At 36.7% G+C, this 19,944-nt stretch overlaps 1 protein-coding gene across 1 annotated transcript; it reads right to left on the reverse strand.

Annotated features, from left to right (window-relative positions):
- Window positions 1–43: 43 nt before the first annotated feature.
- strc1 (stereocilin 1) lies at window positions 44–19,697 on the reverse strand. Its single transcript, XM_051113681.1, has 27 exons — window positions 19,281–19,697; window positions 19,143–19,167; window positions 15,986–18,053; window positions 14,178–14,240; window positions 13,972–14,082; window positions 13,723–13,877; window positions 12,492–12,678; window positions 11,871–11,986; window positions 11,610–11,739; window positions 11,294–11,476; window positions 9,669–9,707; window positions 8,530–8,682; window positions 8,031–8,171; window positions 6,195–6,256; window positions 5,943–6,078; window positions 5,613–5,701; window positions 5,385–5,520; window positions 4,999–5,195; window positions 4,815–4,905; window positions 4,541–4,703; window positions 4,221–4,396; window positions 3,872–4,027; window positions 3,058–3,200; window positions 2,813–2,961; window positions 1,570–1,667; window positions 865–1,015; window positions 44–679 (listed from the first exon to the last, which is right to left on the reverse strand). The coding sequence occupies exons 1-27, from the start codon at window positions 19,564–19,566 to the stop codon at window positions 594–596; spliced, it is 5,490 nt and encodes a 1,829-aa protein (XP_050969638.1). The 5' UTR covers window positions 19,567–19,697; the 3' UTR covers window positions 44–593.
- Window positions 19,698–19,944: the final 247 nt, after the last annotated feature.

The raw sequence follows: 19,944 nt of genomic DNA on the forward strand, positions 1-19,944 counted from the left end.
TTATTATGAGTTGTTGTTTTATAATTGTAAGTCCACTTGTAAATTATGTCTCTTGTATTACTTTATTTCCTGGTTTATGCACGACAATACAAAATTAAAATACAGTCTGACATCAGAGGGCATAAAATATTATGACAAATGGGTAGAATAAATACATGAGTAAGTTTACATGAAAGAAAAATGAAACTTTACAATTAAGTTTTTACTTTAAGTTAATGCAACCCCTTTTGATATTTTTCCAGAATTTCAATCTATGAAAGCAGATTAAAAAAGCATGTAAATAATACTAATAAAAAACAGGACAAGAAGTTGAATATAAAGCACAAGTCAAACCAAATCAGTTAAGGCAATCACAGACCTAGGTTGATACATTATTCTCCAAGCAAGCAGTTATTCAAAACAATCAAACAAAATCACATTTTCACTGAACATCTATTATAAAGTGCTGAAAGAAATATTTCCATGAGTTCTTGTTCTTGTATTTCTCATAAGTCTTATATACATATAAGGTATTAAAGTTACATCATATTGCACATATTTGGAAAGAAAAGTTCAATTCAGTATAGCAGCAATTCAGCAGCGACAGATCTAACTCATCCCAGAGAAAACAGCAGCATTATCAGGACGCTGGAGAGGTAGAGAAAAGGACTAGGGTGCATTGCAAATCCCAGTGACATTCCTGAAAAGACACAAATATAACTGTGAGAGAATAAAGAACATACTAACCCTAAATATCCAAATATCAATCATTCATTCAGGTTTGAGATGCACACACATTTTACTATAACCAATATATTTTTTAACTGATGTATAATAAAAGCTTTTCCTTCTCCCTCTGTTTTTTTACAACAGGAGTAAGAGTACCTCTGAAATCGATAGGTTTGTCCTCCCAGGGATTGAGCACCATGGACAGGGCCGTCTGCTGTACTGAAGACAGAGCGGAGCGCTGGGCCTCAGTTACAGCAACGGCCTGATCATAGGTGAACATACGAATCTGGGCCTGGTTAAACACTACCTGTGAAGAGAGAAAGTAGAAACACCACGTAATAAAGATCCTAAAATGACTTTGAAATACTTTTAATCTTAAAAAAATAGAAGAAATTAACTGTAAGAAATTAAGTGTTTGATTTGTATTGTTTATTGTCAAATCGTGACAGAAAAAACTAAGGCAATTGCTGTGGCAGTAATAGTTATGAACACAATCAAAAAGCCACATACATACAAACCTAAGTTGGCAGGTATATATTCCAAGTATAATACACATTAGTAAAAGGATCTATTTCATTTTTATTTGTCTACAGATACACTTTGGGCAGCCACGGTACATTATAAGAGTAGCCCAAAAAAACGCAACCCGTGGCTCCATCATTTTTGCTGCGACTGCAGTGACCCCACCTTCAATCCCTGCTGGACCTCGGACTCAAACCCGCAACCTTTCAATTACAAGCCAGACTCACTAACCATTAGGCCACGGCTGCCCCCTAAAACCACAACCCTGGCAACACTAATACAAACTTCATACATTTCAGTGCAAGGCACTAAAGACGCTAGAGAAAATAGGATACTAACTGCAAATTTGCCCGCTGGGATGAGAGAGATGGCAAGTGGGGTGATTCCTTCTATTTGTTCCCTCACCAAAGCAGACATTGCCATGTCAGGCAGGCCCGCTACAGAAGTAAAAATGCACAAAAACAACATGTATAGGCAAAACACATAATTTATCTCAACTATGAACCAAAATTAGCAAATTAGACACAGTTCTTTTAGCTACTGATGCTAACAAACAATTCTCTAGAATAAACTGTATCTGTTAATAGACTGATTTTCATCCAAAGTGACTTAAATGGTTAGTTCACTTCCAGAACAAAAATTTACAGATAATTTACTTACCCCCTTGTCAGCCAAGATGATCATGTCTTTCTTTCTTCAGTCATTAAGAAATTATGTTTTTTAAGGAAAACATTTCAGGATTTCTCCCCATATAGTGGACTTCTATGGTGCCCGTAAATTTGAACTTCCAAAATGTAGTTTAAATACAGCTTCAAAGGGCTCTAAACGATCCCAGCCAAGGAAGAAGGGTCTTACCTAGCAAAACGATCGATTATTTACTAAAAAAATTGACAATTTATATACTTTTTTAAACCTCAAATGCTCGTCTTGTCTACTTCTGCAATGCACATGCATACTTTGTGCAATCTGGTTCAATACAGTTAGGGTATGTCGAAAAACTCCTATTTTTAAAACTCCAACTTTATCCTACATTGCTGCAGAAGGACTGACCTAATGTTTACAAAGTGAACGTGCAAAGAAGTTAAAACGTCCTCTACAAAAAAAAAGGGTAAAACAGCGATGTAGGATGATTTTGAAGTTGGAGTAAAAAATCAGATGGGAGTTTTATGACATACCCTAACTGTCATGAACCGGAATACACAGAGTATGCATGCGCATCGCAGAGCTGGACAAGACAAGCATTTGTGTTTAAAAAGTGTACAAATTGTCAATTAAAAAAAACAAAAAAACATGATGTAGCTAGATAAGACCCTTCTTCCTTGGCTGGGATCATTTAGAGCCTTTTGAAGCTGCATTTAAACTGCATTTTGGAAGTTAAAACTCGCAGGCACCATAGAAGTCCACTATATGGAGAGAAATCCTGAAATGTTTTCCTCAAAAAACAATTTCTTTATGCCTGAAGAAAGAAAGACATGAACATCTTGGATGACAAGGGCGTGAGTAAATTATCTGTAAAGTTTTGTTCTGGAAGTGAACAATTCCCCTGGCGCAACTTTGCGTAAAGTGCTTTGTTCAGCTGTACCTGCAATCGCTCCGATCTCAATGAAGACCTCTGATCCCCAGGAGCTGACCGGTCCAAATGCCAAGCTGTGACTGAGCAGCCCTATCAGTGCTGACAGCTGCTCCTCAGAGCAAGACAAATTCAAACGGCCAATCCACAAAACTGCCTTACTGGAATGAGAAAAACAACACATTTCACATTCAGCAAACTTAATTAATATACATTCAATCAATTTTTTGATTAGATAGTTTTTTAGATAATTCAACCTGAACTCCACTGGATTAAGGTTGCGCATGATTGGTGCATCAATCCCACAAACAATGTACCCCAAAGCCACAAAAGTGCTGGAGTCTAATTGGCTGGGAGTCTTTCTGGTTGAGTTCAGAACCGTGGAGAATAGAGATTTCAACTGTCATTGAAAACAGAGGTCATTTACAATATGTACATAACCATTCAAAACAGGGTTAGTAAGAGTTTTTTGTGTTTTTTTTTTGAAAGAATTTAATACTATTCTTCAACAAGGATACATTTAATTGATCAAAAGATTAAAGTAAAGTCTTTTACATTGTTACAAGAACTTCTATTTCATTCAAATAAATACTGTTCTTTTCAACTTTCTTTTCCCGATAAAATCCTGTCATGGTTTCCACAAAAATTTTAAGCACCAACTGTTTTCAACACTAATAATAAGAAACGTTTCTTGAGAACCTAAGTCAGCATATTAGAATGAAGGATCATGGGAGTAATGGCTGCTAAAAATTCAGCCATCACAGGAATATATACAATTTTTAAATATAGAAAACAATTATTTTAAATTGTTATCATATTTCAAAATATTATTGTTTTTACTGATCAAATATATGCAGCTTTGGTGAGCAGACTTAGTTCAAAACATTAAAAAACTGTACCGATCCCAGTGATTGAATGTTAGTGTGCATTAAAATGTATAATAAATGAAGAAATTAATAAAAACAGTCTTCTTAAAATCAATCAGTATATTTTCATTAATTAGTGGTATATAAATTGAAACTTTACCAGCCATTCCAGCTCATTTTTGCAATGTGTTCATCAACATTTTACCTGTCTGCTGGTCCACGTGTTGAGAGCCCCCATAGCTGAAATTGACTGAATTTCAGAGAGTTTAAGAGAGGCCAATTCGTCAAGTGAGAGCTGAGTGGCAGTGCGACCCAACTGAGAGATCACCGAAGTGTTAAAAGAGGAAGGCATCCCATACACCTATACACAGACAAAAAAGTCACCACTATTATTATGCCACAGATATTCACCGAATATCACCAACATATTTGTGAAATTTACACCAAGTGGAAAGGTGCCATTGAAAACAAGGATATGTCTAATTATGTGAACCAACAAAATGTCTCAAAAATGTAAAACACTTGTGAGAATGTTATTTTAATAATTCAGGCACCTCTTTTGTCTTTGCAATGAGCACTGACAGCTGGAATGCACTAAAAAACGGATCCTGGCCAATAAGCTCCAAGCACCTCCGATATGCAACTTGTGGCATGTTTCTGAGGCTGTCAATAGTCCAGGCAGAAGGTTGTGTCACATGCAGGCTCTCACAAGTGGGGATCAGTCCAGTATCTAAGACGCAATAAAATGGGTGGTCAAAAGTGTAAAGTGACAGCCATACTGCTGTATTATATCCCTTCACAATGTGTTATTTATTTCAAGTGAACAGAATGATTTAACAGATGACATTCTGTCAAGGCAGAGAACTGTACTTACATGGGACACGTCCCATTCTAAGGAAGCCGAGGAAGAACTGAAGCACAAACTGCTGCTTGTCAAACAGCTCTGAGGGTTTTTGACACAGAGAGCCAATCTCTCCTCTCTCCCACTCCTGCTGACTCAGGAACAGCCTCTCAATGCACTCCAAGTTCATCAAACCCTGAAGATACACATGTAGACAGGTCAAAACACAGGCAGACAGTGATGGAAAAAACTCAGTCTGATGGTCATTAGGTAAAATACAGACACAAAGAAATATCTGGTCACTCACTAAGGGGATGAGTTGAATAATGTTGTTCGGAAGAAAAAACAAGAAGCGGTCCACTTGGTTCAGAGTTTCTGATGTCCAGTTTTTTACAGTTCTATGCAGAGAAAACAGTTAAAGTTTAGTTGATGCAAGCTTTATTTTCCACTGATTTAATACGTTACGTTTAAGACGTTTTAGCTGTGCTTACCCAAATGTCCTCGGTTCCTGTAGCATTTTTGCCACCAGATCTCTTTTATTGGCATTGTAGCAGAATCCTCGTAGGAACTCCAGACTATCAACAAAAAAGCTCCTATCCATTTTAAAAAACATTTCATCCGTCACAAATGTGGCCATGACACCTAGCAAACGAAACTCCTCTTCAGTGTACAAGCCAGTGTACATATCCTGATGAGAAAATCAAAGAAATTGTGGTTGGAGATTCACAGAGAATACCAACTGGACAATTTGACAAGGTGCAGGTTAAACAAAATGCACACAGAATCAGGGTTATTAAACCTGTCAATATCATTAACTGGAATGATCCACAACAAAAGTATGTGCATGACCTCTAGACAGTAAAATTATATTCTTTACCAGTCTTTGAACCATTTTATCCACCAGGACAGCTTGTTTGGTGCTGGGAAGTAGTAGGAAGTTATATGGGTCCTGTATAATAATTTTCCTCAGGGAGTCCATCTTATCCGGTGGAAATTTCTTAATGGTGCTCAGCCTTTAGACAACAACATTACATTGAACATGTGAAGACATAATTATACACACATTAACTGAGTTGAATTTTGACTGAGTTGAATTTTGACTCACGGAAGTGACAGAGCAATCTGAGATCCCAAATCTCCAATTAACTCTGAGAAAAAGTCAAACTCATACAGTTCTTCAATTACACATTTTTTCTGTAGTACAGAAAAGAAAAAGAAATTTCTGTAAAGAGAGTGTTTGTGCAATACTTGATCCATTATTCAAGATTCAAAACATCTGTACTCAATTTACAAGTAGGCCTACACAAAATTTAGATTAACTGAGTGAACTATGAATAGGATTGACCTTAGTGATGATTTGACTAAATAATTAAGAAACTAAACTGGTAATCTGTAACATTTAGGGGCTGAAACTAAATGTATGATTACTAGGTACCAGTGACGGGTGGAGTGGCACAGGCTGCTTTCTCAGAAATATCATGATGTCACGTATAGGTGATAGAGTTGCCAGGTTCTGGAACAATTTTCTAAGGTCTGTGCAATTCACTCCCGTAGCCAGCGTCCCCAGAGATCTGCCATGTCAGAGAAACAAAAACATGACATTACTTAAGTATTTCACTAAGCAAGGTCATGATTCATTTGTAGACCTTGTTTATAATCACAAAATGAACTGGAAGGCCAAACTTACAGAAATTCTTGTAGTGAGAGGCTTGGGTGAGAGAAGACAGCCTCTTTAAAGAGAACTTTAGCCTGTGGAATTAAAAAAACAATATATAGATGCTATTGTTTTTAGTATCGCCTCAAATGTGGACAATCGATAGTATGTAAAAAATACTGTGGAACTAAATCGCTAGTGTTTACCAACATTGTTCAAAATATCTTCTTTTGTGTTCAACAGAAGAAAGAAATTCATACAGGTTAGAAACAACATGAGGGTGAGACAATGATGACAAAAATGTTCATTTCTGGGTGAGCTATGCCTTTAAGGAATTCACCTGTAAGTCAGGAGGCACAATTACTGTAACCTGTTAAATATTTATGCATACATTAACAGTGAAATCAGTGACTTCTTGGCGCTGTAAGCTTATCTATAACAGCAAAGGGGGATTACAAAACACTTTCATGCTTAATGTCCCGGAAAAAGGGACTGACAGTACCAGAACAAACTCAGGTTGGTTTTCATCTTATTTTCTTCTAGTTAACATGAGATACAGTGTCTAGTGTGCTAAATCAGAGGTTACACAACAAAGAAGCTTTGTTGTGCTCCATTATAAATAATTAAAGCAGTAATTAGACACTGTAGTATTATATAGATCTCTGCGGTAATAGGGAGTGTCATGATGGAAAACACACTTGTTATGACCTCTTGCTCAAACACACACCTCTAGTCAGACTAACTATGTTCTTAAAGGAGAACTCCAATTCCAGAACAACAATTCACAAATAATTTACTCACCCCCTTGTCATCCCAGAGCCTGTGCAACACGAAATTGTTATTTTTCGAAAAAAATTACCAATCGTTTCCCTAGATAAGACCCTTCTTCCTCGGCTGGAATCGTTTAGAGCCCTTTGAAGCTGCATTTAAACTACATTTTGGAAGTTCAAAATTCACCAATGAAGTCCATTATATGGAGAACAATCCTGAAATGCTTTCCTCAAAAACCATAATTTCTTTACGACTGAAGACAGAAAGACATGAACATCTTGGATGACAAGGGGTGAGTACATTATTCGTAAATTGTTGTTCTGGAAGTGGAGTTCTCCTTTGACCAGATGTACAGTTCCTAAGAAATGCTACATGGTCTTTGCAGCGTAAGAACAGATATACACCCATCGTTCAAAGATTTTTTTTTTTTTTTGAAAGAAATAATTACTTTTATTAAGCAAGGATGAAATAAATTGATCAAGAATAAATTTGTATTCAAATAAATGCTGTTCTTTGGAACTTTCTGTTCATTAAACAATTCTGAAATAATTTGTCACAATTTTGAGCAACAAACTGTTTTCAACATTGATAATAAAGAGAAATGTTTCTTGGGCACCAAATCAGCATATTAAAATGATTTCTGAAAGATCATGTGCTGCTTAAAGCTGCTGTAATGGCTGCTGAAAACTGCCATCACAGGACTAAATTATATTTTAAAATTTCTTACAATAGAAAACAGTTATTTAAAATAGCAACAATTTAAACGAAACCATTATTAAAAAAATTGTAAACTAATTTTACTGTATTTTGCAGCCTTGGTGAACATAAAAGCCTTTTTAAAACATTAAAAGATCATATTGACCTGTAATCATGTACAAGAAAGAAAAGACCAATCACATTTCAGGATGCAAATAAAAAAGACCTATAATAATTCAGTAAGCAAGTACTAAAATGACACTGGGGACACTGTCAAAGTTAATAAAATACTAATTTTAAACAATCTTAAATGCATTTAAAAAGTATAAAATTGACAAAAACTGTCATTTTGCTGTAACTGTGGTTGATAAATAAAGTGTGTATAACTGGACTAGAACATACCTGCTGTGTGTTCCAGAGGCGAGTGTGTACAGCAGCGTCTTCGATCAGTAGCAGAGAGGCTTGGTGAATCACACTGAGGAGTGGAGTGCTAGAGAGCAAAGGTTCGACTTCATCCATCCACTTGGGCACAGAACTAGAACCCTGAAAGCATGAAGAAAGAAATTCACAATATTTGTGCTAATATGCTTAGTCCTAACATTCCTGTTGCCAGAGATGTTACATCTTCAAAATCAGTATATGGTATATAAAGGATAGTATTATACATCTTATTTGATACTTAAAGAGATTTTCAAAACCAGAAATTAATCCATTACCGTGAAGGAATACAAGCAATTTTTGTTGTTGCTTCTCATTTGGTACAACAGTGGAGCACATTTGATTTACATTTGATTACATCTTGTGTCTATACTGTATATGAACATCCAGTCTGGTGTTAATACTCGAGCTCTTTTAATTGTGGATTTATTTACAGCTGTTAAACTAATATTTTAAGACTTACCCAGAGTTTGGAGATGATAGTGTTGACCTGTGGCGGGGTGAGCCCAGCTGTCTGAAGGCTCATAGCAGGTAATGCTTCCAGTAGAACATCAGTTGGTAAAGTCCACAGAGTCTCCACCTTTACTCCACTCACAAGAGATCCCAGTGTAGACAGCTGAGAGAGAGCACAAACATCACACTTAATAATATTATATTTATATTTATAATATAAATATTTATAATATAATATTCCCAAAATACGATATTCAGTGTCATTCAAAAAACATTCAGTATCAAGAATTTACCATAACAGTGCACTCATGAGAGTCATGGTACTCTCGTGAATATGCAGCAGAGACTGACACGCAAGAGAAGAAATTATTGAATAAAGTCGATGTTTTTGTTTTCTTTGCACACAAAAAGTATTCTCGTAGCTTCATAAAATTACGGTTGAATGTGGACCATTTTAACTGTGTCTGTGTCAGTTGCGTTTCTGTCTATTCAGGGTCAAAAAGCTCTCAGATTTCATCAAAAATATCTTAATTTGTGTTCCGAAGATGAAAGAAGGTCTTGCGGGTTTGGAACGACATGAGGGTGAGTAATTAATGACAGAATTTTCATTTTTGAGTAAACTAACCCTTCAACATGATTAACATGTGCCATATGCAGATATTTCCATTAGATATCTCATTGATGCCACACACGTGAAAGAGGATGTCTGAGGCGTGCGTCGGCTCACTAGTGACACCCTATCTGACCTACATCACAATGTTCCCTTAAACCTTAGACACAAAATACAAAGGGCCGCTTGACAACTTCCTTATGCCTGGTGAAATCTTATACCTTAAGGAACTGCCAAATCACATGGATCATATGAGTAAACGTTACACGCACTTTCAAACATGCTAAGTAAATTTATAAAGAGAAACTGATGGGTGAGTGTGTGTAAGGCCAATGCAATTGTCCTTGAAATACCCCGGAGTTGATTACGCTGAGTTGTAGGCCAGCTGGCTGTGCAAAAGTGCTGACATCTCAAACGGAGACACAAATAAACACATATGTAGGCTCACACAGAGGCACTGGCCATGTTCAACACTTAAGAAGGAAAAAGATCAGTGCAAGCACAGCGTTTTTCAATTCTAACAGAAAATACATACTTACACTAAAATTGGCTGAGATCTTGTCGATGATAACACCTGCCTTTATGAAAAAAAACTGTATTGGTTAATAGACAGTGCATCATAAAGCAATGAAACAACAAGATGATAAACAAATATTCTGAATGATAATGTTAATTTATATGAGTATTAAGTAGGTATTTTATTTAATTAAAACACCTTGACTTTTACAAGGACATTCCCCCTTTCTACCTATAGTAAAGACTTTTTATTGCCATCTGAAGCTCTCTGTTGTTCCATTGTGCTCCCATCCCTGCCTTCCTTATGTTTTGGGTGCACATTGAGAATTCATGTTTGGTCATGCAGAAATGATTAAAGGGTTGAGCAGTGACACAATCCTCTACCTATATCAGATACCATGGCTCCTCTGACAGCAGTCTTCCATCTGCTGCAGAGCCCTCGAGACTAAACCCACACTGCCTGCTTGTAACCTTTGACCTCTACTCAATTTCATACCCACTTGGGTCTACTCAGTGTCCAAAATTAACATGCCACATGCAAAATGCAAGTAAAAATTGTCTTAGGCAAGCAAGTAAAACAATGCTGTAACATTACATCATGCAATTTTTTTTTTCATTTTTTATTTTTTATCAAATACACTTTGAAACACTGTGTATGAAATAAACTGCCTTGCCTATGACTCACACAATGATCTGTCTGTAAATACGCTAGGGGAAAATACTCATTGTCATAGGAATATAGACTACCAGTCAAAAGTTTTTGAACAGTAAAATTTTTAATGTTTTTCTTTTGTAATGAAGTCTTTTCTGCTCACCAGACCTGTATTCATTTGATCCAAAGTACAGCAAAATTGTGAAATATTTTTACTATTTGAAATAACTGTTTTCTATTTGAATATATTTTAAAATTTAATTTATTCCTGTGATCAAAGCTAAATTTTCAGCATCATTACTTCAGTCTTCAGTGTCACATGATCCTTCAGAAATCATTCAAATATGCTGATTTGCAAGAAACATTTAATATTATCATTATTATTGTCAATTATTATTATTATCAATATTTTAAACAGTTGAATACTTTTTTTTGATGAACAGAAATATCCAAAGATCAGCATTTATCTGAAATAAACAGCTTTTGTAACATTATACACTGTACCATTAAAAAGCTCGGAGTCAGAAATTAAAACTTTTATTAAGCAAAGATGCTTTAAATTGATCAGTGTCGATAAAGATAAAGACATTTATAATGTTACAAAATTTAAGATAAATTCTGTTCTTCTGAACTTTCTATTAATCAAAGAAACTTGAAAATCAGAATATTAGAATGATTTCTGAAGGATCATGTGACTGGAGTAATGAGGCAAAAAATCAGCTTTGAAATCACAGGAATAAATTACATTTTAAAATATATTTAAATAGAAAACAGTTAAAATGTCAACATTTTCTGTACTTTAAATCAAATAAATGCAGGCTTGGTGAGCAGAAGAGACTGTTCAAAAACTTTTGACTGGTAGCATATATACGTTTTTAAAACAAATAATGCAAAATAGTATCACGACTGGTAAGAAATATTTATAGCCTGTAAATTTTGCTAAATTATTCATCATGTCTGGCAAATGTGTGCAGGTATGGCAAAAACGGTGTGTACCTGTGCAGGGGTGAAAGGTACAGAGGCGAGTGTTTTGAGGGCAGGCATGAGCTGGGCTGAGGTCAGCTGCTGAAGGACACTGGATCCCAGCAGGGGCAGAAAAGGGCCAAGCTCAGAGATTCTCTGAGGAGTGAGACTGGAGGGAGACTGCAGGTCAGACGATTTCAAGACCAAGCTGGATATCTGGAAACAAAAAGAAAAGTAACCACAGACCAGAAGCTATTTTATATGTACTACTGCTATTTTTCAAACAGGGGTTGTTTTTTAATGAAGAGGGTGAATACAAATGAGACTAATCTGGACCATGTTTACTGACCATATTGCTAGGAACACTAAAACCGTGGACTGCACAAGTCCTGATGTTGTCCTGTATCACTGAGAAGGCTTCCGTTCCTGCATATGCTATCAGCTGGCTGGGGTGAGCCAGACAGGACAGATTCCCTAACCTGGAGGGGTGTGAGCGGAAACAAAAATTGTTGTTGCTTTTTACATTTCCATGTCCCAAATCTGAAAAATACAAAGAATTGTACTGTTTTCATATTAACTGAATAAAATAATATTGTATTTACTAGCTAACCTCCTGAACTGGTCAACAGTGAGATTCCCGAAGGTTCCAATGAGACTCTGAGCAATGAACTGCTGTTTGAGGGGACCCAACGCGTTACTCATCAGGACATCAAAACCATCCAGCAGCTAAGAAAACACAACACAATGAATGGACAATGAGAACAAGAGTATGTCATAAGTGATCATTTAAGACTATTTATTAGTCATATTAAACCATCAAATGTAAATAAAACAAAGATTATTAGAGCGCATTTGACAAGAAACTACTATTTCAGTCTGTCTACTTCAAAATTTCATGTTTGAAGGTAAATCCTACATTATTATTTTTTCTGTTGAATAAATGTATATACCACACTACATATTCATATTAAATCTATTTGTGAATTCTGAAATGTCCCGTCGATATGGACAGCAGTGAAGAACCTTTCATTATGATGTTAGCACCACAGTCCACTACACAACCATTCTTAATTCATGTGTTTCTGTGTTTATTTATTGAAAACAGACTACGAGGGCATGTCTGTTACAATGAACCAGTGGCAAGCGCTGGCATTTTCCCCAGCTGAGGTGCCTGAGGGTTAACCGGAGCCAGATGGGTTCAGGTATCTTTGCGAGGTGTTGGGGCTGTTACCTGAGCAGGTGAGAGGTACTGGAAGCTCTGGAAGGGCAGATAGGCGATCAGGTTTCCAGCGTCTCTGATAAAGGATAAGCTGCCGGCTGTCATGTTAGACAAGCTCATGGACTGACTGAACCATCGACCAAATGCTTGCTGCTGCTCCAGGGAAAGGTTTTTGATGCTGAAGTTAATGATGCTTAACCTGGAGAAAAGTAGGGAAATGGAGATGTTTTAAACTATTTGAACTATGTGTAACTTATACCTTATATGTTATTGTTAACTTAGAGTATTACAAATAAATCTGAATGGAAATAAAGCTGAAATAAAATATAAATATTGGATAAAAAACTCGCCAAATGAGAAATGTTGCCAAACAAGAACTGCTGCCTTGGGAACTAAGTGAACTAAATAACCTGAATAAATAAATTAAATAAATTAAACAAAAAATAAATAAAGCTAAATGTTAAAAATGACAAAACTAAATATAGACAAATTCAAATGAAAACTGAAAATATAAAAGCTAATTAAAATTTTGAAAAATAAATACTAGAAGAGTTTAAATAGCATTGATAAAAATATGAATATAAATAAAAAAAAATATTAAATATATTTACATATAAATGTATCTATAATTTATATAAATTAGTATATTAATTATCCCACTTAGGATTTACTTTTTATGAAGCTTGCAATTCAAATCAGCTATAATCGTCATAAACAAAAACAAAAACAAAAATAAAATGTGACCCTGGACCACAAAACCAGTCTTAAGTAGCACGGGTATATTTGTAGCAATAGCCAACAATACATTGTATGGGTCAAAATTATCGTTTTTTTTTTTAATGCCAAAAATCATTAGGATATTAAGTAAAGCTCATGTTCCATGAAGATATTTTGCAGATTTCCTACCTAAATATCAAAACGTTATTTTTGATTAGTAATATGCATTGCTAAGAACTTCAGTTGGACAACTTTAAAGGCGATTTTCTCAATATTTTGATTTTTTTGCACCCTCAGATTTTTAAATAGTTGTATCTCGACCAAATATTGTCCTCAACAGAAAGCTTATTTATTCAGCTTTTGGATAATGTATAAATCTCGGTTTAAAAAATTGACCCTTATGACTGGTTTTTGATTCTGGGTCACAAATAATAATATAAATAGATAATAAACAAGAAGTGAATGGTGTGATTAAAACAACGTTCTTTTTAAGCTCTTTAAACAGGTATCTATGTGTGTCACTCACGCATTGATATTATTTGATAGCGGAGGCATTGACAAGATTTCTGAAGGTGTAGTTAGAGCCAACAACAGACCCATGTCAGGAAACAGGCTAAAATCTCTGGGCAGGTGTACTTGGAAAAGCACAGACAGCATGGTGTGCAGGTAATCATCTGTTAGCTTCAAAAAAGAATCGATTAGAAATTATATCAATGCATTTATCTTGACTGCTTGTTTTTTAAACATTTTGTGATGCAGTGGTGGGATGATCTACCTGCAAAGTGGCATAGTTCCTGTTATAGTACAGCAAAATCTCCCTCACGATTACAGTGTCTGCCGCACTGAACACTGATCTCAGGTGAGGTAAAGGAATACGGAAATACTCCTGTAAAAGCAATAATGAGAGGTGTAATTCAAGCTGTTACCCACACTGATTTCAGCAAACAAAAGCATGCAAATAAATAAGATTGGCTATCCAACCTTGATCAGGAAAAAGTTAGAGGGCATATCTCTTCCTGTTTGCATCAGATTGGTCAGAACTTTCTGAAATACACACATGCAAAGTTTCAACTGGAAATACAGTACAATGAAAATACTGTCCTATAGATGAATGACATCTCAACATTTATAGGAACAACAACAACAACAACATTAGGTATTTGTATCACAGTACTAATGTAGAGACAAATCAAATGACTCAAGAGTTAATATTACATGCTAAGGAAGAGATTTAGATTATCCGGTGTCACGTCTTAACACCTTATACCTCATGTTGATGAGCTAGATCATGGGTCAATTACAAAATAGTGGTGAACCTGGTAAGGGATATGCTTAATTAATAATCAGGAAAAACTAGAAGAACTTCCAGAACTAGCTCACAGTGTCTTTTTTTGGGAAACACTGGTCCAGAGGTGTGCGAAAATGACCAAAAATTAAATTTCGATATTTTCTAGAATTTTGTCAATAACAATAATTAGATGATATTTTGCTGAGTGACTGCTATGGACAGCTGTCTCCCAAAGCTTTTGATATTCTTCTTTTGATTTTCTGTGTGGTTCGTTTGCAGGAGTAACAGAAATGAACTTTTCCAATAAGTTTAAAATGATTTTTACCTTTATAAGGCCATTTTTAAATGTATGCATCATCTTCTGTTTCAAATTCTTAAATTTAATCAATAAATTCAAATAGTAAGACACTATAAGGCTGTTATCAATCAAATAAAAAACAGTATTAACTAAATTTGTGTTCGCAATGCAGAGGTGGCACATCTGCAGCAACATTTAGATGCACAGATGTTTAATGCAGAACATGAATGCATTTAACCTGCAGTTACATATGCATAAATAATGTTTTCATGTAAAAAAAAAAAAAATACAGATACTGAATACTGATATTTAAAAATATTTGGGGGGAAAAAGGCAACATGTATTTTATATATAAAAACCTAAAATCGCCAGTAGTGAGTCATTTAGTCATTTATTCAACCGATTCCTTCAAACGGCTGACTGATTTAGATGCGAAACACCATTGTGTGTGTTCAGAGACGCAAAACAATTCTGCTGTGGCTTTGTTTACTTTAGTTGTCGAAATACAGCAAAAACAAGAACTGTTGTGTCTAAAATGTATGTCAGTTAATAATAACTTCTTGTTTAATGAGAGGTTCATCAAATCAATATCATGTTTGCAAACAGACTGACATTTGGGAAAAAAAGTCACTCTTTGTTTGATATTACCTATATCAGATGATTTTTATGATGAAACTTAAAAATAACAATAGTTTATTATTTTTAGGTTATCTTAATCGACTACATCACGCAGTCAAAGCGTGAACTGTAACACTTGGTTTCACGGATAAGTCTTAAGCCTAATCCCAGACTAAAATGTAAGTCTGAGCTGTTTCAACTGAAAGAAACGTGCTTTTATTGATCTTAAAACATGCCAGTGCCTTTGTTTTGTCTTAAGATGCACACCAGTAATGTTTTTTCAAAGGCACGTTTATAAAAATGACTTAAATATCCTAATTGAACTGTGGCCTAATCCTGGCTTAGTCTAAGCTCTGTCTGTGAAACCAGGCCTAAATGTGCTTGCGCAGTAGTCTAACCTACATCAGGTAGTGTATGCGTGCACTCTCTGGTTGTGTTTTTTGCAATATATATCCTTTAAACAACAGTTAGAATATTATCGTAGATGATATATATGTATCACACACCCCTACACTGGTCTAATGAAAACAATGATATGCCTTGTTCTTAATATTGGGATAGTAGTGATTTAATAATAATACCAACCCCATAGCACTGCAAAAGCACACGCTTGTTGTCAAAGTTGGTCCCATTCTCCATGTAGACAACAATTGAGTCCAACACACTAAGCCAAATATTCTCTGTCACCCTCAGAGTGGTCATCTGATTTTCTTCTAGAGCCAACAGCAGGACAACCCACAGGCTGGTGGCCTGGTTGACCACTGATGTCACCTGTGTAGTCATGAGATTCTCCAAGCGAGGTTGGAAGATCCTTATCCCACAGCGCAACAGCACCCGAAGACCCTGGACTTGACTGACACCTGGTTGGCAGACAGAGCTGAAGTCTGTGCTGCAAGTCCAGTTTAGCCTCTTAGCTAACTCCCTAGTTAGACACGGCTCAGGAGTTGTGTTGTTGCTCCCACTGCCGGTGGTTTGGGGAGCTGTGTATGTGGCACAGAGAGTGCCAACCCAGAGGCTGGAGGCTTCTTGAGTGATGTGGGCGAGCATGGAAGAGTCAGCACAGATGAAGGAGATAAAGTTGGCCTGGTCGTAGTCCCAGCAAAGAGCGAGGAGAGCAGCGTCCGGAAGCACCAAAGACCAACTGGAGTACTGACACTGCTCAGCCGGTCGGAAACCCATCAGGCTCCCCCCGTTCCCAACCCCACCACCTTGGCCAGAAGCAGTCAGGTTTGCACATTGCTCCAACAACCAGGTGTTGTCTAAATTAGCCAGCAAATTCTGGAGAACTGTAACGTTGGCACATACATTCCGAGTGAAGTTCTCAGTGTCAAGATCCGCACAGAGAGCAAGGTCAGTCATGTCTACTATAGTAGGCTGGATCCAATCTGAATAGATGCAAACATGCTCCAACATGTTTGTGGTGTCATTATTAGTGCACTCTCTGATCAGCCATTGGTTGTCAGTATGAAGAGACAACTTGTCATACAAGGGTATGTTGCAGCAGACGTTCTGATGGAAGCCAATCTGGTCGTACTGCCAGCATAGAGCGACCACAGATGGATCCACTGACATGTTAGTCCATTTGCTATAGTTACACCAAACTTCAATGCTCAGCGGCAGCTGGCTCGTAGGGGGATTCCTGATAGAGTATGTGCAATATTGCTCCACCCAAGAATTTACACTGTTCTGCACAATTTGAGCGACAAAGGTGTGGTTAACGCACACCTCATTAATGAATCGAACCTCATCATTTTGGATACATAGAGAGATCTGGTCAGGGGTGATTGCTCGTGCATTCTTCCATTCGGAGTACTTGCAAGACTCAGCCACAAGGGTGCTGATGTCAATTTCTGGAGGAGGTTCAGAGCAATTGGGTTTCAGCCAGTTGTTTTCTTCACTGGAGAACACAACCATGAAAAAGGCCATACTGTCACACAAAAAAAACTGAAATCTCTCCATGTCATTATACCAGCAAAACGTCACTATTGATGGGTCGATGGTTTCAGCAGTCCATATGTTATATGAACAATATAGATTCACTATGTACGTGTCTGAAGTGTTTGCACAGAATTCCCACACCCAGGCATTGCTAGGATTTCTGACCAGCACTTGTATAGCTTCTGCATTGTTACACACAGCAAGGATGAACGTCGCACGATCATTTTCACTGCACATTGTGACCAGAGCTGGGTCCACGGCACCTTTGATAGTCCAGTTCTGGTAGTCGCAGAGAAGTTCGCTAAGGCTGAGAGTGGACCGTGCAATATGACTTGATTGTGCCATGCCAGGAACACTGCAGGGCTCAATGAGCGGTAAGATGGCGTTCTGGATCATGTGACATGTGTTTCTCCAGACCTTTGTCACTTCGGTTTGAGATAGTGTGCTAAGAGCTCTACACATCTGATAAAGGACATAAGACTCCTGAGATGTTGCTCCTAAAACTGCTGTGCAAAGAGTTTCGTTGAGTTGGTTCAAGTTTTGTTGTTCGCAGGTGAGACTAAAGGTGGGAAGGTCCACGCCAGTACGACCAAACTGGATGTCGCTTGTGGCCTGGCATTCTGGATCTGTGAAACTGCAAGAAGGAGTTTCAGGTGCCAAAAACATATCCAGAAGGGATTTTCCAAAAGACCAGCTTACATTATTATTCAAGCCCCTAAAAAGAGAAAACAAGACATAGAATCACTCATTTTTAAGTAAAATACAAATGGAATATACAGTTGAAGTCAAAAGTTTAAATAGACCTTGCAGAATCTGCAAAATGTTAATAAAGAGGGATCATACAAAATGCATGTTTTTTTTTATTTAGACATACAGTCCAAAAGAGAAAATGATAGTTTAATTTATAAAAATGACCTTGTTCAAAAGTTCACTTACATTTAATTCTTAATACTGTGTTGTTACCTGAATGATCCACAGCTGTGTTTTCTTTTCTTTTTTTTAGTGATGGTTGTTCATGAGTCCCCTTGTTTGTCCTGAACAGTTAAACTGGCCACTGTTCTTCAGAAAAGTCCTTCAGGTCCCACAAATTCTTTTTTTAGCATTTTTGTGTATTTGAACCCTTTTCAACAATGACTGTATGATTTTAAAATCCATCTTTTCACACTGAGCACAACTGGCAACTCATATACAACTATTACAGAAGGTTCAAACGCTCACTGATGCTCCAGAAGAAAAAACATGCATTAAGAGCCGGGGGGTGAAAACTTTTTGAATTTGAAGATCAGGGTCAATTTAACTTATTTTGTCTTCTGGAAAACATGTAAGTATCTTCTGTAGTAAATGAAAAAAAATATGACATTTAGGCAAAATAAGTAAAATGTACACATCCTTATTCCATTCAAAAGTTTTCACCCCCCAGCTCTTAATACATTGTTTTTCCTTCTGAAGCATCAGTGAGCGTTTGAACTTTTCTGTAATAGTTGCATATGAGTCCCTCAGTTGTCCTCAGTGTGAAAAGATGGATCTCAAAATCATACAGTCATTGTTTGAAAGGGTTTGAATACGCAAAAATGCTGAAAAAAAAAAAATTGTGGGACCTGAAGGATTTTTCAGTTTAACTGTTCACAACAAACAAGGTACTAAATAAAAATTAACATGCATTTTGTATGATCCCTCTCATTTTTGGCAAACTACTTTACATTTTGCAGATTCTGCAAGGTGTATGTAAACGTTTGACTTTAACTGTAATATAAAATAATATTCTCCAAATGTATAGCAGGAATATGGGCTTCCAGTGACATACCACATGATAAGCTGTTTGAGATCACCTGTGTACAAAAGACAGAAAAAGACAAGAAGAATCACTTACTGCAATGAAAAAACTATTCTAATTAATGCAAAACAAACAAACAATACTGAAGAACCTAAAGCTATAACACACCTTGTTGACACGTCTCACTCTGGTCTAGGGTAGGGATCTCAATGCCAAACTGTAATCCCAGTTTTAGAAAATCCACTGGAGTTTGAAGCGCATTCAACGTGAAATCAGACATGAATGACATTATAGGTGGAATTGCCACGTCCATAAAATTATTCCACAAGGCTAAAAAGTTGTCTGAGAGCAGATAAAGTGGGAGGTCTGAGGACAAAACATTCAAAAACATCTCCTGAAGAGAGCTTAATTGAGCCATGGTGGAGTCTGCCATTCGCAGACTAGATGTTGACATGCAGGCTTCAGCTTTAAGTGAAGAGATCACTGAAAGTACTTGTTCATTCAATGCAGATGAAACTATACTGGTTACATCTGCTTGCCATCCACAGTGCTGTCTGTCCGCCAAAACGCAAACTAAAGCCTGAGGAAGAGTTTCAATGAAACTGTCAATCAGCGCGGGCTGGTATATAGAGAATAAACTGTTGAATATTGTCAAGTAAGTATCTAGGTTAGTGCTGTCGATTGCAATTCTCTCAAGGGGTGCTGACATCCGGCTCATACTCTGTTGAAGATTTAGTGGGGCCTCGTTTCCCTGTTCGTATTTTGACAAGGATCTGAAGTTCTCTATCAACACTTTCATGTTCCTCTCAAATTCATCCTGTCTCCTGGAGCT

The sequence above is a fragment of the Labeo rohita genome, chromosome 7 (genome assembly GCF_022985175.1).
Source record: "Labeo rohita strain BAU-BD-2019 chromosome 7, IGBB_LRoh.1.0, whole genome shotgun sequence".
Classification (NCBI taxonomy): domain Eukaryota; kingdom Metazoa; phylum Chordata; class Actinopteri; order Cypriniformes; family Cyprinidae; genus Labeo; species Labeo rohita.